The sequence below is a fragment of the Nerophis lumbriciformis genome, linkage group LG12, assembly GCF_033978685.3.
Source record: "Nerophis lumbriciformis linkage group LG12, RoL_Nlum_v2.1, whole genome shotgun sequence".
In the NCBI taxonomy this organism is placed as follows: domain Eukaryota; kingdom Metazoa; phylum Chordata; class Actinopteri; order Syngnathiformes; family Syngnathidae; genus Nerophis; species Nerophis lumbriciformis.
Window position 1 is genome coordinate 4,603,637 of NC_084559.2, and position 22,377 is coordinate 4,626,013.

The 22,377-nt window shown below is 41.9% G+C and overlaps 1 protein-coding gene across 1 annotated transcript; it reads left to right on the forward strand.

Moving 5' to 3' along the window:
- Positions 1 to 1,156: 1,156 nt before the first annotated feature.
- On the forward strand, positions 1,157 to 20,884 carry LOC133623036 (U4/U6.U5 small nuclear ribonucleoprotein 27 kDa protein-like). Its single transcript, XM_061985952.2, has 6 exons — positions 1,157 to 1,342; positions 10,446 to 10,566; positions 10,687 to 10,778; positions 10,856 to 10,935; positions 20,195 to 20,259; positions 20,558 to 20,884. Exons 1-6 carry the CDS (start codon positions 1,306 to 1,308, stop codon positions 20,610 to 20,612), a joined length of 450 nt encoding a protein of 149 aa, XP_061841936.1. The 5' UTR covers positions 1,157 to 1,305; the 3' UTR covers positions 20,613 to 20,884.
- The last annotated feature ends 1,493 nt before the right edge of the window (positions 20,885 to 22,377 follow it).

Here is a 22,377-nt window from a genome sequence, read left to right on the forward strand (position 1 = left end):
GGACACCTCAATGATGGACCCTTTTGACCTCCCTTCCTCCTCAACGACACCTGGAGTCGAACTTTTGCTGGCATGCAGAACGACCCCAGGCCTATGGACACTACATCAACACACCCAAGACAATGGGCATATATACACACACACACCCCTACTCCCCCACCCCACGCCTTCACCACCGATTGATTCCCCTTCGGGGTGATGGACGGCTGGCATCGCTTCATAGCAGCAGTCGACCTCCAGGGACCCAACTCCACTCCAGGCTAGGCCCCCTTAGGAGCCCAGTCTAGATTGTATTTTTTTTTACTCATCTTCTTCCCCGGCGTTTAACCATTTTCCCATCTTTTACGGCGACCCATCAGCGTTCCTGTTCTGTAACTCTGTACACTGTTTGTTTGTCTAATCTTGAACGGGTTTGTGCTGAAAACATAGTTTCGTTTTACTTGACCTATCCTATCCTATGTGGAGTTATGTACTTAACAAAAAAAGGTGAAATAACTGAAAACGTGTTTTATATTCTAATTTGTTCAAAATAGCCACCCTTTGCTCCGATTACTGCTTTGCACACTCTTGGCATTCTCTCCATGAGCGTAAAGAAGTAGTCACCTGAAAGGGTTTTCACTTCACAGGGGTGCTTGAAGCTCATGGAGAGAATGCCAAGAGTGTGCAAAGGGTGGCTATTTTGAAGAAACTAGACTATAAAACATGTTTTCAGTTATTTCACCATGTTTTTGTTAAGTACATAACTCCACATGTGTTCATTCATAGTTTTTATGTGACAATCTACAATGTAAATAGTCATTAAAATAAAGAAAATGAATGAGAAGGTGTGTCCAAACTGTACGTGTATGCAAAATACCTCCTGTTTATTTCTGTGTTCAAAAATTGTTGTTTGCTCATAGTTATTTTTTATTTCAAATTAGAATGTGCAAGTGAATGTTGGAAGGTTATCATATATCTCCTGTCATTAAAGTTTTATTTAAAACCAAATGACATTTAAGTATGGATATGTATGTCTCCTATTTTAATTACATAATTTCTATTCATTTTTACTAATTATTTTTAGAGCCACATTTACAATTTGCTCAACAGAGGCGCTCATGTCATACGACAGGTTCTCCTCCAAGTCGACAGGGGACGCTGTGGAGAAAAGGACAAGCGGAAGTGGGCATTGGACAAGCGGAAGTGGGCATCGGACAACGGAGTTGTGTCGTTAATGTCGGCGACAAGCTCAAATATTCTACAGATTCTCCATTTAATTTGTTGTACCTTGTCGGGCTTCTCTTTCTAAATATTTGACTGTTTAAGATGGGAAGGAGCCGCAGTCGAACTCCTCCAAGGCGTGGTAAGACACCAAATGTGTTGTGTGTGTAATTTAGTCTGAGTCGAGAACGTTCTAGAAAAGAAAGGAGTTAGCCCTTTATAGTAGAATGTGTGTATATGTACGTAAACTAACTCATGTAAAATGTGTATATATGTACGTAAACTAACTCATGTAAAATGTGTATATATGTACGTAAACTATCTAATGTAGAATGTGTATATATGTACGTAAACTAACTCATGTAAAATGTGTATATATGTACGTAAACTAACTCATGTAAAATGTGTATATATGTACGTAAACTATCTAATGTAGAATGTGTATATATGTACGTAAACTAACTCATGTAGAATGTGTATATATGTACGTAAACTAACTCATGTAGAGTGTGTATATATGTACGTAAACTAACTCATGTAGAGTGTGTACATATGTACGTAAACTAACTCATGTAGAATGTGTATATATGTACGTAAACTAACTCATGTAGAATGTGTGTATTAGTGATGGGTTGATGAGGCGTCATGAAGCGTATCGACACATTGCAAAACTGTATTGATACTGTGTCGATACTGTGTCACTAAATACTGACATCTGCTGGACATTAAAAATCCCTACAGGCAACCTATGGACCGACTCAACTGACACTGATTTTATGATCTAGTATATACAATAATATAAACTAAGTCATTGTATTTCATTTAAGATTATTTCTAGAGATAAATGCATTAAAATGTAATATCGGAAATTATCGGTATCGTTTTTTATTATCGGTATCGTATTTTTTTATTTTTTTTAATCAACATAAAAAACACAAGATACACTTACAATTAGTGCACCAACCCAAAAAATCTCCGTCCCCCATTTACACTCATTCACACAAAAGGGTTGTTTCTTTCTGTTATTAATATTGTGCTTCCTACATTATATATCAATATATATCAATACAGTCTGCAAGGGATACAGTCCGTAAGCACACATGATTGTGCGTGCTGCTGGTCCTTTAACAGTTAATTTTACTCATTTTCATTAATTACTAGTTTCTATGTAACTGTTTTTATATTGTATTACTTTCTTTTTTATTCAAGAAAATGTTTTTAATTTATTTAACTTATTTTATTTTATTAATTTTTTTAAAAAAGTACCTCATCTTCACCATACCTGGTTGTCCATATTAGGCATAATAATGTGTTAAATCCACAACTGTATATAGTGGTTGATATCGGTATCGGTTGATATCGGGATTGGTAATTAAAGAGTTGGGCAATATCGGAATATTGGCAAAAAGCCATTATCGGACATCCCTAATTATTTCATATTTTCATTTAAATAAAAATAGATTTTTATCTTTTTTAGATACAGTCAATAAATAATGTGAACATGTATCATAACATGGAAATCCAAGATAACGTGTTGTGAATGAGGATGCTTGTGGACTGGGAATGTTATTTTGTTTTGTTTTTTTACACATTTTTATTTTTAAAAAAAAACTGTTTTTCCAACGTATTAAATTTTAGACGATTTCTCTTCTTAGTTATTATTTCTCCGACTGACAGCATTGAGGAGGTGGATTTGTTAATGTACGACAATTCTGTCGTACAAATGAGACATTTAACTTGCAGAAAATATGAATAGTAATCTAAGAATCATTTTGAAGAGATTTTGAATTCTAATAGATCAAGTGGCAACTTTGAGAGAAGAGGATGAAACGACAAGGAAATTAACACAAATACATTTTTTTCCGATATATGATCAAAATATTCCCACACGACGGAAATCTTTCTTTTTGCCTGAGGCTGTTCCATGATCTCCGACAACGATAAATTAGAAATGACCAACGACAGAAGTGCGACGATTCTGTTGGCAGCAGCATCTCGTTGACAGATGCGCTTCCTTATAAAAACACAGTTTGGCGCGCAGGCGTCAGTGCGACACAGTTCGCGTATCGGTCACGTGACCCAAACGGCTCATGATCGGTCACGTGACTTTCTAAAAGCGGTACGCGCACCGACACAGGGTTTTGCTCTATGAGCTCGACGCATGCGCCGATGCATCGGTGTTGCCGGACCCATCACTAGTGTGTATATGTACGTAGAACTAACTCATGTATAATGTGTATATATGTACGTAAACTAACTCATGTAGAATGCGTATATATGTACGTAAACTAACTAATGTAGAATGTGTATATATGTACGTAGAACTAACTCATGTAGAAAGTGTATATATGTACGTAAACTAACTCATGTAGAATGTGTGTATATGTACGTAATCTAACTCATGTAGAATGTGTGTATATGTACGTAGAACTAACTCATGTAGAATGTGTATATATGTACGTAAAACTAACTCATGTAGAATGTGTATATATGTACGTAGAACTAACTCATGTAGAATGTATATATATGTATGTAGAACTAACTTTATAGTAGAATGTGTATATATGTACCTAAACTAACTCATGTAGAATGTGTGTATATGTACGTAGAACTAACTCATGTAGAATGTGTATATATGTACGTAGAACTAACTCATGTAGAATGTGTATGTATGTACCTAAACTAACTCATGTAGAATGTGTGTATATGTACGTAGAACTAACTCATGTAGAATGTGTATATATGTACGTAGAACTAAGTCATGTAGAATGTGTATATATGTACATAAACTAACTCATGTAGAATGTGTATGTATGTACGTAAAGTAACTCATGTAGAATGTATATATATGTACGTAGAACTAACTTTATAGTAGAATGTGTATTTATGTACGTAAACTAACTCATGTAGAATGTGTATATATGTACGTAGAACTAACTTTATAGTAGAATGTGTATTTATGTACGTAAACTAACTCATGTAGAATGTATATATATGTACGTAGAACTAACTCATGTAGAATGTGTATATATGTACGTAAAACTAACTCATGTAGAATGTGTATATATGTACGTAAACCAACTCATGTAGAATGTGTATATATGTACGTAGAACTAACTAATGTAGAATGTGTATATATGTACGTAGAACTAACTATTGTAGAATGTGTATATATGTACGTAGAACTAACTCATGTAGAATGTGTATATATGTACGTAGAACTAACTCATGTAGAATGTGTATACATGTACGTAAACTAACTCGTGTAGAATGTGTGTATATGTACGTAAACTAACTCATGTAGAATGTGTATATGTACGCAAACTAACTCGTGTAGAATGTGTGTATATATATATATATATATATATATATATATATATAAACTAACTCATGTAGAATGTGTATATATGTACGTAGAACTAACTCATGTAGAATGTGTATATATGTACGTAGAACTAACTAATGTTGAATGTATATATATGTACGTAAACTAACTAATGTAGAATGTGTATATATGTACGTAGAACTAACTCATGTAGAATGTGTGTATATGTACGTAGAACTAACTCATGTAGAATGTGTATATATGTACGTAGAACTAACTCATGTAGAATGTGTATATATATGTACGTAGAACTAACTCATGTAGAATGTGTATATATGTACGTACGTAGAACTAACTTATGTAGAATGTGTATTATATGTACGTAAACTAACTCATGTAGAATGTGTATATATGTACGTAAACTAACTAATGTAGAATGTGTATATATGTACGTAGAACTAACTAATGTAGAATGTGTATATATGTACGTAGAATTAACTTTATAGTAGAATGTGTATGTGTACGTAGAACTAACTCATGTAGAATGTGTATATATGTACGTAGAACTAACTCATGTAGAATGTGTATATATGTACGTAAACTAACTCATGTAGAATGTGTATATATGTACGTAGAACTAACTTTATAGTAGAATGTGTGTCTCATGTAGAATGTGTATATATGTACGTAGAACTAACTTTATAGTAGAATGTGTTTATGTGTACGTAGAACTAACTTTATAGTACAATGTGTGTATGTGTACGTAGAACTAACTCATGTAGAATGTGTATATATGTACGTAGAACTAACTCATGTAGAATGTGTATATATGTACGTAGAACTAACTCATGTAGAATGTGTATATATGTACTGTATGTAGAACTAACTCATGTAGAATGTGTATATATGTACGTAGAACTAACTTTATAGTACAATGTGTGTATATGTACAAGGGCTGGGCCAGGGGTCGGCAACCCAAAATGTTGAAAGAGCCATATTGGACCAAAAAAATGTTTATGAAGCTTGATGTGGTTTCTGTTATTTTGGGAGAGTTCATTGACAATCATGATTTAATCAATTTAATTATAGTACTCGGTAAAAGGTTTATTTTTAAGGCCAAAAACAGATATTCACTTAGTATTACTTTCTTTAAAACATTTATTCAGTATTTTTTAACTTTAGAAAGTTACATGGTTGTCCTCAAAGGCTTATGTTGAAAGTGTAATTATGTTTATAGATTATATGCTATCTGTTGTTGTATTCCCTAATTTTTAGTGACCTGAACATAAGATGGACTGTACATACATTTACAAATTTTCTGTTTTTTTTTTTGTTTTTTTCTCAGTGTACATGAATGAAGGTGTGTGTTGCTGGACCCGACTTGGACATTATCTGGACTGGACCTGGTTTAAAAAAAAAAAATCTTTAAACGAAGCTAATTTCATTTACAACCAGGTCTGGTGAAGATAAGGTCCTTTCTTTCCTATTTTTTATTTTTATTTTTATTTTTTATAGATAAGATAAATAAATATTTTCTTAGATAAAAGGGAAAGTAAAACAATATAAAAATAATTACATAAGGGAGAAAAAAGAAAGAAAAAATAGTAATTAAATGAAAATGTTAGTGGACCAGCAGCACAAACAATCAAGTGTGCTTCAGGGACTGTGTTGTGTCCCTTGCAGAAATGTTGTCCATGTTGTGGGAACCAGAATATTGATAGCAGAAAAAACAACCCCTTTTGTGTGAGTGGGTGTGTATGAGTGTGAATGGGGGAGGGAGGGTTTTTTTGGGGGTTGATGCACTAGTTGAAAGTGTATCTTGTGTTTTTCTCTATGTAGAATGTGTGTATATGTACGTAGAACTAACTCATGTAGAATGTGTATATATGTACTGTACGTAGAACTAACTCATGTAGAATGTGTATATATGTACTGTACGTAGAACTAACTCATGTAGAATGTGTATATATGTACTGTACGTAGAACTAACTCATGTAGAATGTGTATATATGTACGTAGAACTAACTCATGTAGAATGTGTATATATGTACTGTACGTAGAACTAACTCATGTAGAATGTGTACCGTATTTTCCGCACTATAAGGCGCACCTAAAAACCACAAACTTTCTCAAAAGCTGACAGTGCGCCTTATAACCCGGTGCGCTTTATATATGGATAAATATTAAGATTCATTTTCATAAAGTTTAGGTCTCGCAACTACGGTAAACAGCCGCCATCTTTTTTCCCCGTAGAAGAAGCGCGCGGTGCATGCTGGGATATGTGACGTTTCATTTCCATTTGTGTGTTTATGTAAAGACCCCAAAATGGCTCCTATTAAGTGTGTTGTCTGTCTAATTATAAATAATGCAGACGAGGCGTGTTAACTGAGTTCTCAACGTTTTCTCACAGCGTGCTCATAACCACATTCGAACTCCCAGCATACAACAACGCTTCTCAGGGCTACCGCGCATGCTCGTAACTATCGTTGCATGCTGGGTAGTGTAGTTGTTATATTTGCTAGCTCATAACAGCACATTGAGAGACACGCTTACGCGCTTAATTCAATACTCGCCGTCATTCCGGGTGGATTGACAAAAGACCTCCAGCCGCTAGATATTGGTGTCAACAGGGCATTCGAAGCTAGACTGCTAACTGCGTGGGAACAATGGAAGACAGAAGGCGAACACACCTTCACTAAGACGAGGAGGCAGCGCCAGACGACGCCAACATCTGCCAGTGGATCGTAAATTTGCCCAACTTTTCACTTCGGACACCGAAGACGAAGGATTTACGAATGAAGAATAACTTCAGAAAGTGAGCGCTATGTTTATTTTGTGTGTTGTGACATTAACGTTCGAGCAACATTATGTTGCTATTGCTCTGCACTATTTTGAATTTTACTATGTTTGTGATTGCACATTTGCGTACATTTTGGGAGTGAACAGAGTTGTTAGAACGCTGGTTTTTAATATATTATTAAAGTTTGACTGACCTATCTGACTGTTTTTTTGACATTCCCTTTAGCGCAGCGTAGGCGCGGCTTATAGTCCGGGGCGGCTTATTGGTGGACAAAGTTATGAAATATGTAATTCATTGAAGGTGCGGCTAATAATCCGGTGCGCCTTATAGTGCGGAAAATACGGTATATATGTACGTAGAACTAACTCTTGTAGAATGTGTATATATGTAAAGTACGTAGAACTAGCTCATGTAGAATGTGTATATATGTACCGGTACGTAGAACTAACTTTATAGTACAATGTGTGTATATATTAATAGATTTATTACAATATTTGGCATCAAGACATGCACAACTAAATGATATACAAAGAGGATAAATGTAAAGGATATTAAATGAGCTCAAATATACCTACAAATGAGACACAATGATGCAATATGTACATACAGCTAGCCTAAATAGCATGTTAGCATCGATTAGCTTGCAGTCATGCACTGACCAAATATGCCTGATTAGCACTCCAACAAGTCAATAACATCAACAAAGCTCACCTTTGTGCATTCACGGACAGCATAAAACTTTTGGTGGACAAAATGAGACAAAGGAGTGGAAGATTTTACATGTAAACAAACTGTTGCGTCACAGTCCACACTATGGTGAGTTCAAGAACCGCCGAAATTAGTAGGACAAAACAATGTTCATCAAATAGTGTCTTCAGTGAAGCATACACACAAACATATTAAACTGTGGGATTTCTATAACAATTGGGAAAGTTTGTGTCATGTTTGTCCTCAAACAAAAAACATACGAAAAGTAATTTTTTTTTTCCCCCCATCTTTTCCCATTTTCAATAATTTTAAAAAAATGCTCCAGGGAGCCTCTAGGACGGCACTAAAGAGCCGCATGCGGCTCGAGAGCTACGGGTTGCTGACCCCCGGGCTCGGCGATATGGCCTTTTATTAATATCTCGATATGCTTAGGCCATGTCACGATACACCATATATATGTGGATATTTTGCCTTAGCCTTGAATGAACACTTGATGCATATAATCACAGCAGTATGATGATTCTATGTGTCTACATTCAAACATTCTTCTTCATACTGCATTAATATATGCTACTTTTAAACTTTCATGCAGAGAGGGAAATCACAACTAAGTCAATTTAGCAAAAGTGTATTTATTAAACAGTTATTAAGCAGTGGCACAAACATGCATGTCATTTCAAAACATGAAGTGCAAGATTGTCAGACATTTTAAAACAAGCTATTAGTGCACTTTTGTGCATGATGTCACTAAGATGACATATCAAAACAACACTAAATTAAAGTGCACTTTTTGTACAGAACGCCACTACAATAGTTTAAAACAAATAAAGTGCACTTTTGTGCACGATGTCACACAAGATATTTCAATAAGTGTCAAATAAAAATGAGCTGCATAATAGGAAATCAAATAGTGTATGTCCTTCGCTATGTGGTAAGTTCCTGCGGACGTTATCTCCTTCTGTTGTTGACTATTTTTTGTTGATGTGGAAATGGAAGACGCCAGGGTCAATTGGGTCAGTGCTGGTTGCTTGTTGGTGTGGCACCGGCCAGAGATGTTGACATGCGGAGTTTCAAGCACTCTTCACTCTCTAGCGGGGGACCTTTCAAATGATGCTACAAATGAGTACTTTTACACTGTGAACCCACACCAAACAAGAATGACAAACACATTTCGGGAGAACATCCGCACGGTAACACAACATAAACACAACAGAACAAATACCCAGAACCCCTTGCGGCACTAACTCTTCCGGGACGCTACAACATACACTTCCCGCTACCCCCTACCCGCTACCCCGCCCACCTCAACCTCCTCATGCTCTCTCAGGGAGAGCATGTCCCAAATTCCAAGCTGCTGTTTTGAGGCATGTTAAAAAAAATAATGCACTTTGTGACTTCAATAATAAATATGGTAGTGCCATGTTGGCATTTTTTTCCATAACTTGAGTTGATTTGTTTTGGAAAACCTTGTTACATTGTTTAATGCATCCAGCGGGGCATCACAACAAAATTAGGCATAATAATGTGTTAATTCCACGACTGTATATATCGGTATCGGTTGATATCGGAATCGGTAATTAAGAGTTGGACAATATCGGAATATCGGCAAAAAAGCCATTATCTGACATCTCTAGTTAGCGCTTATAATAACAATGTCACTAATAGTTGGTTAATATTGAAGTCACAAACTATAAGTGTAGCATTGTTGGTGCTTTTTAGATGTTTCTTTATTGGGTTTTATGGGCAGAATAAGAGGACCACCCATTGGCTATGCTGTAACCGAACTTTCATTTACATTTATTCACGTGTTAGAATGCGTTCGTCGTGTCTTTCATAGTGATTGTGAAAGATGTGCAAAATTAAAGAAAAAAAGTGAAGTTCCCCTTTAAGCATACAGGGTTAGTATTATTTTCAAAGGCGCATCACATTTTCTATTTCCTTCGTCAGCAACTACCACTAATCATGGCAGACTTGATGTAAGCCAACGATGACTACTTTGGGACAAATGATGATTCAGAGCCTTATATTTTTGATCCTGAATATACGGAGGATGAGCTACACGTTTTAGAAGCTGAGTAATAAGCAGATCCAGCGAGTAGCACTATTGCGAAGTGCTAAAAAAGAAATACAAACCACAAACATGATAAAACCATCACTTACTGTAAAACTTCTGCTCTCACCGGTTAGATGAAGAATTAATCATTAATCCTGCATTGTTATTTTGCGTACGGTGTTCACATTCCAATGATAACTCACTTAATGTCTACCATGAATTGATTAATGTGGACTCCAACTTAAACATGTTAAAAAACGTATTCGGGTGTTACCATTTAGTGGTCAATTGTACGGAATATGTACTGTACTGTGCAATCTACTAATAAAAGTTTCAATCAATCAATGTATTGCATGCAGAAAGGAGGCGTTCCCGCTCCAATTCACGTGAACGCGATCGAAGGAGAAGGGAGAGAGATCGAGATAGAGACAGAGAGAGAAGAAGAAGTCGTTCCAGATCTCCTCACAGGAGGCGCTCAAGGTGAGGGAACTTTAAATTTCAATATATATATATATTTATGTAAGTGCATTAGGATGAACTTCACCACCTATAAATCATACCAATTCAGCATTTTGTAGCCATACTGTTTTCCCTCCGCAGATCTCCTCGGCGCCATCGTTCTTCGTCCCTTTCTCCTATGAGACAAAAAGAAAGTAAAGATACAAAGTCATCCAAGCCCGTTCAAATATCAGGTATCAGGCCGTGTTGACATTCAATATTCTCGTACAGTAACGGAAGTCCACACAATAAAACCTATTTTTTTTAACAGCCGAGGACATGCAAGGCAAAACTGAAGAGGAAATTGAGATGATGAAACTGATGGGATTTGCAACGTTTAACACCACTAAGGTAAGTGTGTTTGATGATGTGCAAATTTCTATATAGATATTTATATGTATATGTGTGTCTGTGCGCGTGCGTGCACCGGTACCAGAATGTATATCGATACTTTTCAAAATAAAAGGAACTACAATAAATGGCTTTATTTTAACAGAAAATCTTACAATACAATAAACATATGTTTCCTATTGCACTCAAATAACAATTTTAGAAGGTTACAATATAAATTAAAGGGCATTAAATACATTGAGCTTTTCTTGATGCACTCGAACAATTTACAGTTTTCTATATTACATATAGTCTGCCATAATCAAGGATTAGATTAGAATATAATAAAAAGCTTTATTTACATTATATTAAATGCTTCATGATTTATGGTTGCCACTCCTGGTCTGTGCTTGAAGAAAAATACAATTAGTAAGTACTAAAAAGAAAACTATGGATAAATGTACACAGATAAGCCTGATAGCAGATAAAACACATTTGTTAAAGTTAAAACACATTGTAGCAATTTGTTACAAAATATAGTCATTTCACTTGCATTAGTTTACTGCTAATTGGGCGGTTTTAACGCTGCTAATATTTGGCATCAATCCAAGCAGCTCTGTGCGCGTCTACATGTGCACAGCAGGGAAGCTGTTTAACTCATGAGAGTGTGTGTGTTTGCAAGCATGGCAACGTGTTGTCTGAGTGACGTCCGTGAGTGAGTGGGCGAGTAAAGAGAGAGAGAGTTAGCGCATGCACTGCGCAGTAGCAGGATGAACGGGTCTGGTGGTGTCCTGCAAAACTAGCAATAAAGCAACCAGATTTTCACAAATCGGCAGCCTCGTCATTATGACGTGAAAATGGAGCTTAGCAGACCCATTGATGGGTAGAGTGAAGGGTGTTAACCCGACGAAAACGTCGACCCTGAAGGGGACGTCTGCTCTATCCTCCTCGAATAAAATCTGCACCGGAGCAGAACAGCAGGACAGGTGTAACAACTACATTATTACCTGTCACTATTTAAACTCCTTGTGCAGATCCGAATGCTTATTTCAATGTTTACCTAAGTGTGAAGCAAAGGTGGCAATGCTAATCGTCACATTTGGCGAGGCGTGTTTTAGAGCAACACTTGAAGCGTGTTGCTCCTTGTTTGAAGCGTCACCTTTATCATGAAGCATTTAATACAATGTCAATAAAGCTTTCTATTCCATTTTAACCTAATAATAAATTATGGCAGGCTTTATCTAATATGTAAAATAATCGTAAACTGTTATTTGATTGCAATAGGAAAAGCCCATGTGTTTGATGCACATTTTAATTTTTATTCCAATATTGTTATTTGGGTGCAATAAGAAACATGTTTTATCATAAATGTTCTGTTAAAATGAAGCCAATTATGACATTTTTTGTGTTCTTTTAGTTTGAAAAGTATTGAAATACATAACAATATACATTTTGGTACCAAAATATTGGTGTCGGTACAACTCTAGGTGGAACGTATGCGCAGACTTAATTATGTAGTCGCTTACGTGCACGAATGTAAACTATTCAGTGACGTAGCAAGTGGTGTCTCAATTCTTAGGGAAGATTACAAAGCTCTACCCTTTTTGCTTCATTTTGAGGGCTTGTGGTAGTGAGTGAGGGCTATTTGTAGTGAGTGAGGGCTATTTGTAGTGAGTGAGGGCTATTTGTAGTGAGTGAGGGCTATTTGTAGTGAGTGAGGTCTATTTGTAGTGAGTGAGGGCTATTTGTAGTGAGTGAGGGCTATTTGTAGTGAGTGAGGGCTAGTGGTAGTGAGTGAGGGCTATTTGTAGTGAGTGGGGGCTATGTGTAGTGAGTGAGGGCTATTTGTAGTGAGTGAGGGATATTTGTAGTGAGTGAGGGCTAGTGGTAGTGAGTGAGGGCTAGTGGTAGTGAGTGAGGGCTAGTGGTAGTGAGTGAGGGCTAGTGGTAGTGAGTGAGGGCTTGTGGTAGTGAATGAGGGCTTGTGGTAGTGAGTGAGGGCTATTTGTAGTGAGTGAGGGCTAATGGTAGTGAGTGAGGGCTAATGGTAGTGAGTGAGGGCTTGTGGTAGTGAGTGAGGGCTTGTGGTAGTGAGTGAGGGCTTGTGGTAGTGAGTGAGGGCTATTTGTAGTGAGTGAGGGCTATTTGTAGTGAGTGAGGGCTAGTGGTAGTGAGTGAGGGCTAGTGGTAGTGAGTGAGGGCTAGTGGTAGTGAGTGAGTGCTAGTGGTAGTGAGTGAGTGCTAGTGGTAGTGAGTGAAGGCTAGTGGTAGTGAGTGAGGGCTAGTGGTAGTGAGTGAGGGCTAGTGGTAGTGAGTGAGGGCTATTTGTAGTGAGTGAGGGCTAGTGGTAGTGAGTGAGGGCTAGTGGTAGTGAGTGAGGGCTAGTGGTAGTGAGTGAGGGCTAGTGGTAGTGAGTGAGGGCTCGTGGTAGTGAGTGAGGGCTAGTGGTAGTGAGTGAGGGCTAGTGGTAGTGAGTGAGGGCTAGTGGTAGTGAGTGAGGGCTCGTGGTAGTGAGTGAGGGCTCGTGGTAGTGAGTGAGGGCTAGTGGTAGTGAGTGAGGGCTAGTGGTAGTGAGTGAGGGCTATTTGTAGTGAGTGAGGGCTAGTGGTAGTGAGTGAGGGCTAGTGGTAGTGAGTGAGGGCTAGTGGTAGTGAGTGAGGGCTATTTGTAGTGAGTGAGGGCTAGTGGTAGTGAGTGAGGGCTAGTGGTAGTGAGTGAGGGCTAGTGGTTGTGAGTGAGGGCTAGTGGTGGTGAGTGAGGGCTAGTGGTGGTGAGTGAGGGCTAGTGGTAGTGAGTGAGGGCTCGTGGTAGTGAGTGAGGGCTCGTGGTAGTGAGTGAGGGCTCGTGGTAGTGAGTGAGGGCTCGTGGTAGTGAGTGAGGGCTAGTGGTAGTGAGTGAGGGCTAGTGGTAGTGAGTGAGGGCTATTTGTAGTGAGTGAGGGCTATTTGTAGTGAGTGAGGGCTATTTGTAGTGAGTGAGGGCTATTTGTAGTGAGTGAGGGCTAGTGGTAGTGAGTGAGGGCTAGTGGTAGTGAGTGAGGGCTAGTGGTTGTGAGTGAGGGCTAGTGGTGGTGAGTGAGGGCTAGTGGTGGTGAGTGAGGGCTAGTGGTAGTGAGTGAGGGCTCGTGGTAGTGAGTGAGGGCTCGTGGTAGTGAGTGAGGGCTCGTGGTAGTGAGTGAGGGCTCGTGGTAGTGAGTGAGGGCTCGTGGTAGTGAGTGAGGGCTAGTGGTAGTGAGTGAGGGCTATTTGTAGTGAGTGAGGGCTATTTGTAGTGAGTGAGGGCTATTTGTAGTGAGTGAGGGCTATTTGTAGTGAGTGAGGGCTAGTGGTAGTGAGTGAGGGCTAGTGGTAGTGAGTGAGGGCTATTTGTATTGAGTGAGGGCTAGTGGTAGTGAGTGAGGGCTTGTGGTAGTGAGTGAGGGCTTGTGGTAGTGAGTGAGGGCTTGTGGTAGTGAGTGAGGGCTTGTGGTAGTGAGTGAGGGCTTGTGGTAGTGAGTGAGTGCTATTTGTAGTGAGTGAGGGCTATTTGTAGTGAGTGAGGGCTAGTGGTAGTGAGTGAGGGCTAGTGGTAGTGAGTGAGGGCTAGTGGTAGTGAGTGAGGGCTAGTGGTAGTGAGTGAGGGCTATTTGTAGTGAGTGAGGGCTATTTGTAGTGAGTGAGGGCTATTTGTATTGAGTGAGGGCTAGTGGTAGTGAGTGAGGGCTAGTGGTAGTGAGTGAGGGCTTGTGGTAGTGAGTGAGGGCTTGTGGTAGTGAGTGAGGGCTTGCGGTAGTGAGTGAGGGCTTGTGGTAGTGAGTGAGGGCTAGTGGTAGTGAGTGAGGGCTCGTGGTAGTGAGTGAGGGCTCGTGGTAGTGAGTGAGGGCTCGTGGTAGTGAGTGAGGGCTAGTGGTAGTGAGTGAGGGCTAGTGGTAGTGAGTGAGGGCTAGTGGTAGTGAGTGAGGGCTAGTGGTAGTGAGTGAGGGCTATTTGTAGTGAGTGAGGGCTATTTGTAGTGAGTGAGGGCTAGTGGTAGTGAGTGAGGGCTAGTGGTAGTGAGTGAGGGCTAGTGGTAGTGAGTGAGGGCTAGTGGTAGTGAGTGAGGGCTATTTGTAGTGAGTGAGGGCTAGTGGTAGTGAGTGAGGGCTAGTGGTAGTGAGTGAGGGCTATTTGTATTGAGTGAGGGCTAGTGGTAGTGAGTGAGGGCTTGTGGTAGTGAGTGAGGGCTTGTGGTAGTGAGTGAGGGCTTGTGGTAGTGAGTGAGGGCTTGTGGTAGTGAGTGAGGGCTTGTGGTAGTGAGTGAGTGCTATTTGTAGTGAGTGAGGGCTATTTGTAGTGAGTGAGGGCTAGTGGTAGTGAGTGAGGGCTAGTGGTAGTGAGTGAGGGCTAGTGGTAGTGAGTGAGGGCTAGTGGTAGTGAGTGAGGGCTATTTGTAGTGAGTGAGGGCTATTTGTAGTGAGTGAGGGCTATTTGTAGTGAGTGAGGGCTATTTGTATTGAGTGAGGGCTAGTGGTAGTGAGTGAGGGCTAGTGGTAGTGAGTGAGGGCTTGTGGTAGTGAGTGAGGGCTTGTGGTAGTGAGTGAGGGCTTGTGGTAGTGAGTGAGGGCTTGTGGTAGTGAGTGAGGGCTAGTGGTAGTGAGTGAGGGCTCGTGGTAGTGAGTGAGGGCTCGTGGTAGTGAGTGAGGGCTCGTGGTAGTGAGTGAGGGCTAGTGGTAGTGAGTGAGGGCTAGTGGTAGTGAGTGAGGGCTAGTGGTAGTGAGTGAGGGCTATTTGTAGTGAGTGAGGGCTATTTGTAGTGAGTGAGGGCTATTTGTAGTGAGTGAGGGCTAGTGGTAGTGAGTGAGGGCTAGTGGTAGTGAGTGAGGGCTAGTGGTAGTGAGTGAGGGCTATTTGTAGTGAGTGAGGGCTAGTGGTAGTGAGTGAGGGCTAGTGGTTGTGAGTGAGGGCTAGTGGTAGTGAGTGAGGGCTAGTGGTAGTGAGTGAGGGCTAGTGGTAGTGAGTGAGGGCTAGTGGTAGTGAGTGAGGGCTATTTGTAGTGAGTGAGGGCTATTTGTAGTGAGTGAGGGCTATTTGTAGTGAGTGAGGGCTATTTGTAGTGAGTGAGGGCTAGTGGTAGTGAGTGAGGGCTAGTGGTGGTGAGTGAGGGCTAGTGGTGGTGAGTGAGGGCTAGTGGTGGTGAGTGAGGGCTAGTGGTGGTGAGTGAGGGCTAGTGGTGGTGAGTGAGGGCTAGTGGTGGTGAGTGAGGGCTAGTGGTGGTGAGTGAGGGCTAGTGGTGGTGAGTGAGGGCTAGTGGTGGTGAGTGAGGGCTAGTGGTGGTGAGTGAGGGCTAGTGGTGGTGAGTGAGGGCTAGTGGTGGTGAGTGAGGGCTAGTGGTGGTGAGTGAGGGCTAGTGGTGGTGAGTGAGGGCTCGTGGTGGTGAGTGAGGGCTCGTGGTAGTGAGTGAGGGCTCGTGGTAGTGAGTGAGGGCTATTTGTAGTGAGTGAGGGCTATTTGTAGTGAGTGAGGGCTAGTGGTAGTGAGTGAGGGCTAGTGGTAGTGAGTGAGGGCTAGTGGTAGTGAGTGAGGGCTAGTGGTAGTGAGTGAGGGCTATTTGTAGTGAGTGAGGGCTAGTGGTAGTGAGTGAGGGCTATTTGTAGTGAGTGAGGGCTAGTGGTAGTGAGTGAGGGCTATTTGTAGTGAGTGAGGGCTATTTGTAGTGAGTGAGGGCTAGTGGTAGTGAGTGAGGGCTAGTGGTAGTGAGTGAGGGCTAGTGGTAGTGAGTGAGGGCTAGTGGTAGTGAGTGAGGGCTATTTGTAGTGAGTGAGGGCTAGTGGTAGTGAGTGAGGGCTAGTGGTAGTGAGTGAGGGCTAGTGGTAGTGAGTGAGGGCTATTTGTAGTGAGTGAGGGCTATTTGTAGTGAGTGAGGGCTATTTGTAGTGAGTGAGGGCTATTTGTAGTGAGTGAGGGCTATTTGTATTGAGTGAGGGCTAGTGGTGGTGAGTGAGGGCTCGTGGTGGTGAGTGAGGGCTCGTGGTAGTGAGTGAGGGCTCGTGGTAGTGAGTGAGGGCTCGTGGTAGTGAGTGAGGGCTAGTGGTAGTGAGTGAGGGCTAGTGGTAGTGAGTGAGGGCTAGTGGTAGTGAGTGAGGGCTATTTGTAGTGAGTGAGGGCTATTTGTAGTGAGTGAGGGCTATTTGTAGTGAGTGAGGGCTAGTGGTAGTGAGTGAGGGCTAGTGGTAGTGAGTGAGGGCTAGTGGTAGTGAGTGAGGGCTAGTGGTAGTGAGTGAGGGCTATTTGTAGTGAGTGAGGGCTAGTGGTAGTGAGTGAGGGCTATTTGTATTGAGTGAGGGCTAGTGGTAGTGAGTGAGGGCTTGTGGTAGTGAGTGAGGGCTTGTGGTAGTGAGTGAGGGCTTGTGGTAGTGAGTGAGGGCTTGTGGTAGTGAGTGAGGGCTTGTGGTAGTGAGTGAGTGCTATTTGTAGTGAGTGAGGGCTATTTGTAGTGAGTGAGGGCTAGTGGTAGTGAGTGAGGGCTAGTGGTAGTGAGTGAGGGCTAGTGGTAGTGAGTGAGGGCTAGTGGTAGTGAGTGAGGGCTATTTGTAGTGAGTGAGGGCTATTTGTAGTGAGTGAGGGCTATTTGTAGTGAGTGAGGGCTATTTGTATTGAGTGAGGGCTAGTGGTAGTGAGTGAGGGCTAGTGGTAGTGAGTGAGGGCTTGTGGTAGTGAGTGAGGGCTTGTGGTAGTGAGTGAGGGCTTGTGGTAGTGAGTGAGGGCTAGTGGTAGTGAGTGAGGGCTCGTGGTAGTGAGTGAGGGCTCGTGGTAGTGAGTGAGGGCTCGTGGTAGTGAGTGAGGGCTAGTGGTAGTGAGTGAGGGCTAGTGGTAGTGAGTGAGGGCTAGTGGTAGTGAGTGAGGGCTATTTGTAGTGAGTGAGGGCTATTTGTAGTGAGTGAGGGCTATTTGTAGTGAGTGAGGGCTATTTGTAGTGAGTGAGGGCTAGTGGTAGTGAGTGAGGGCTAGTGGTAGTGAGTGAGGGCTAGTGGTAGTGAGTGAGGGCTAGTGGTAGTGAGTGAGGGCTATTTGTAGTGAGTGAGGGCTAGTGGTAGTGAGTGAGGGCTAGTGGTTGTGAGTGAGGGCTAGTGGTAGTGAGTGAGGGCTAGTGGTAGTGAGTGAGGGCTAGTGGTAGTGAGTGAGGGCTAGTGGTAGTGAGTGAGGGCTATTTGTAGTGAGTGAGGGCTATTTGTAGTGAGTGAGGGCTATTTGTAGTGAGTGAGGGCTAGTGGTAGTGAGTGAGGGCTAGTGGTGGTGAGTGAGGGCTAGTGGTGGTGAGTGAGGGCTAGTGGTGGTGAGTGAGGGCTAGTGGTGGTGAGTGAGGGCTAGTGGTGGTGAGTGAGGGCTAGTGGTGGTGAGTGAGGGCTAGTGGTGGTGAGTGAGGGCTAGTGGTGGTGAGTGAGGGCTAGTGGTGGTGAGTGAGGGCTAGTGGTGGTGAGTGAGGGCTAGTGGTGGTGAGTGAGGGCTAGTGGTGGTGAGTGAGGGCTAGTGGTGGTGAGTGAGGGCTAGTGGTGGTGAGTGAGGGCTCGTGGTGGTGAGTGAGGGCTCGTGGTAGTGAGTGAGGGCTAGTGGTAGTGAGTGAGGGCTATTTGTAGTGAGTGAGGGCTATTTGTAGTGAGTGAGGGCTAGTGGTAGTGAGTGAGGGCTATTTGTAGTGAGTGAGGGCTATTTGTAGTGAGTGAGGGCTAGTGGTAGTGAGTGAGGGCTAGTGGTAGTGAGTGAGGGCTAGTGGTAGTGAGTGAGGGCTATTTGTAGTGAGTGAGGGCTAGTGGTAGTGAGTGAGGGCTAGTGGTAGTGAGTGAGGGCTAGTGGTAGTGAGTGAGGGCTATTTGTAGTGAGTGAGGGCTATTTGTAGTGAGTGAGGGCTATTTGTAGTGAGTGAGGGCTATTTGTAGTGAGTGAGGGCTAGTGGTAGTGAGTGAGGGCTAGTGGTAGTGAGTGAGGGCTAGTGGTAGTGAGTGAGGGCTTGTGGTAGTGAGTGAGGGCTTGTGGTAGTGAGTGAGGGCTTGTGGTAGTGAGTGAGGGCTTGTGGTAGTGAGTGAGGGCTAGTGGTAGTGAGTGAGGGCTCGTGGTAGTGAGTGAGGGCTCGTGGTAGTGAGTGAGGGCTAGTGGTAGTGAGTGAGGGCTAGTGGTAGTGAGTGAGGGCTAGTGGTAGTGAGTGAGGGCTATTTGTAGTGAGTGAGGGCTATTTGTAGTGAGTGAGGGCTATTTGTAGTGAGTGAGGGCTAGTGGTAGTGAGTGAGGGCTAGTGGTAGTGAGTGAGGGCTAGTGGTAGTGAGTGAGGGCTAGTGGTAGTGAGTGAGGGCTATTTGTAGTGAGTGAGGGCTAGTGGTAGTGAGTGAGGGCTAGTGGTAGTGAGTGAGGGCTAGTGGTTGTGAGTGAGGGCTAGTGGTAGTGAGTGAGGGCTAGTGGTAGTGAGTGAGGGCTAGTGGTAGTGAGTGAGGGCTAGTGGTAGTGAGTGAGGGCTATTTGTAGTGAGTGAGGGCTATTTGTAGTGAGTGAGGGCTAGTGGTGGTGAGTGAGGGCTAGTGGTGGTGAGTGAGGGCTAGTGGTGGTGAGTGAGGGCTAGTGGTGGTGAGTGAGGGCTAGTGGTGGTGAGTGAGGGCTAGTGGTGGTGAGTGAGGGCTAGTGGTGGTGAGTGAGGGCTAGTGGTGGTGAGTGAGGGCTAGTGGTGGTGAGTGAGGGCTAGTGGTGGTGAGTGAGGGCTAGTGGTGGTGAGTGAGGGCTAGTGGTGGTGAGTGAGGGCTCGTGGTGGTGAGTGAGGGCTCGTGGTAGTGAGTGAGGGCTAGTGGTAGTGAGTGAGGGCTATTTGTAGTGAGTGAGGGCTATTTGTAGTGAGTGAGGGCTATTTGTAGTGAGTGAGGGCTAGTGGTAGTGAGTGAGGGCTAGTGGTAGTGAGTGAGGGGGTGTATTGGGATTGGGCCTAAATCACAGATGCATGAGATTTGTTTGTGCACTTCATTCTGTAGAATGATAAATGGGAAATAGACTAATTTGTTCGAGATAACTGAGACAATATATGTAAACTGCAGCAAATATAATGACTTTATTCCGTTCTTCCCAAAGTGCATTAATTAGCAGAGGCGTACGTCTTGTTTGTGAATGTCATTTTTATTCTTGTCAAAGTGTGTTTTCTGTATGTAGGTATTATACATTGCAAATGTTTAGGCAGCATTTGCATTTTCATTCAAATGATGTTTGTTTGCTATTGGCTGCTAACTTGAACTAGGTGGCCATCTTGAGGAACGTTTGAAAGACATACAGTTTGTTTTTTTTTTTCTCAGGGGAAGAAAAGCGAAGGATCGACCAAAGCATTTGCTATCAATGTGTCCATGAAGAGAAAATACAGGTATGGCAAGGGCAGAGACAAATGTTTTGACATGCTGTCACATTTTATTAAAGTTGTGTGAGATGTAATGTTAGTCATCAGACTCACCGCAGTTGGTCCAAATGGCTGTTCTAAAATGTCAAGTTGTCTCCCCCTTTCATCACAGGAAGTGCAATCACTGCTATTGTAGCCAATCACTTTTGCAGGTGTTTCCATGCAAAGATCCTGGCTTCCCCATTGGCTCATGATGATGTAACCTCTGAGTGTTGCGGGGTAACAGTGATGTAATGTTCAGCTTTTTTTTATACTCATTTTCTAGGCAGTACATGAACAGAAAAGGTGGGTTCAACAGACCGCTCGACTTCATCGCATGAAAGTCCCCAACATCTCTGCAGCTTTGCTGATGAAACACACCTTTTTTTTGTCTTTGACAAAGATGGATGAGTGTTTGCTTTTTCCTGTTAATATGTAACCTTTTCTGTGGGATTGAAGACTTTTGTATATACATTTGTAAATCCTGGATTCAATTAAGTTAGTGTTTGTCTTAAGTATTGATGCAAATTACATTGCAATCATGAGTTGAATTTGTCGTCTACTCCTGACAGTTGTTAGTTTTGTTTAAATAAAGTCATTTTAAAGTCCTGGATCCATTCTTTACTTTCTGCTTATTTTACGCAGAATCATTTGCCTGTTCAAATTGTACGACTATGACTGCAAAGTACAGTACGATACTATCGGCCGATAAATGCTTTAAAATATAATATCAGAAATTATCGGTATCGGGTTTTTTATAATTGGTATCGGTTTTTTGGGGGTTTTTTTTTTTAATTAAATAAACATAAAAAACAAGATACGCTTACAATTTGTGCACAACCCAAAAAAACTCCCTCCCCCATTCACACTCATTCACACAAAAGGGTTGTTTCTTTCTGTTATTACAAACCCCGTTTCCATATGAGTTGGGAAATTGTGTTAGATGTGAATATAAACGGAATACAATGATTTGCAAATCCTTTTCAACCCATATTCAATTGAATGCACTACAAAGACAACATATTTGATGTTCAAACTCAAAAACTTTGGTTTTTTTTTGCAAATAATAATTAACTTAGAATTTCATGGCTGCAACACGTGCCAAAGTAGTTGGGAAAGGGCATGCTCACCACTGTGTTACATCACCTTTTCTTTTAACAACACTCAATAAACGATTGGGAACTGAGGAAACTAATTGTTGAAGCTTTGAAAGTGGAATTCTTTCCCATTCTTGTTTTATGTAGAGCTTCAGTCGTTCAACAGTCCGGGGTCTCCACTGTTGTATTTTACGCTTCATAAAGCGCCACGCATTTTCGATGGGAAACAGGTCTGGACTGCAGGTGGGCCAGGAAAGTACCTGCACTCTTTTTTTTACAAAGCCACGCTGTTGTAACACGTGCTGAATGTGGCTTGGCATTGTCTTGCTAAAATAAGCAGGGGCGTCCATGAAAAAGACGGCGCTTAGATGGCAGCATATGTTGTTCCAAAACCTGTATGTACCTTCCAGCATTAATGGTGCCTTCACAGATGTGTAAGTTACCCATGCCTTGGGCACTAATACATCCCCATACCATCACAGATGCTGGCTTTTCAACTTTGCGTCGATAACCGTCTGGATGGTTTGCTTCCCCTTTGGTCCGGATGACACGATGTCGAATATTTCCAAAAACAATTTGAAATGTGGATTCGTCAGACCACAGAACACTTTTCCACTTTGCATGTGTCCATCTTAGATGATCTCGGGCCCAGAGAAGCCGGCGGCGTTTCTGGATGTTGTTGATAAATGGCTTTCGCTTTGCATAGTAGAGCTTTAACTTGCACTTACAGATGTAGCGACCAACTGTATTTAGTGACAGTGGTTTTCTGAAGTGTTCCTGAGCCCATGTGGTGATATCCTTTAGAGATTGATGTCTGTTTTATACAGTGCCGTCTGAGGGATCGAAGGTCACGGTCATTCAGAGTTGGTTTCCGGCCATGCCGCATACGTGGAGTGATTTCTCCAGATTCTCTGAACCTTTTGATGATATTATGGACCGTAGATGTTGAAATCCCTAAATTTCTTGCAATCGCACTTTGAGAAACGTTGTTCTTAAACTGTTTGTCTAT

What these genes read in the sequence shown, in the direction of transcription:
- LOC133623036 (XM_061985952.2), top strand. Translation starts at nt 1,306, where the DNA reads ATGGGAAGGAGCCGCAGTCGAACTCCTCCAAGGCGTG. An exon ending in TCGAACTCCTCCAAGGCGTG is followed by an intron (nt 1,343 to 10,445) that starts GTAAGACACCAA and finishes TATTGCATGCAG; the next exon opens with AAAGGAGGCGTTCCCGCTCC. An exon ending in TCCATGAAGAGAAAATACAG is followed by an intron (nt 20,260 to 20,557) that starts GTATGGCAAGGG and finishes CTCATTTTCTAG; the next exon opens with GCAGTACATGAACAGAAAAG.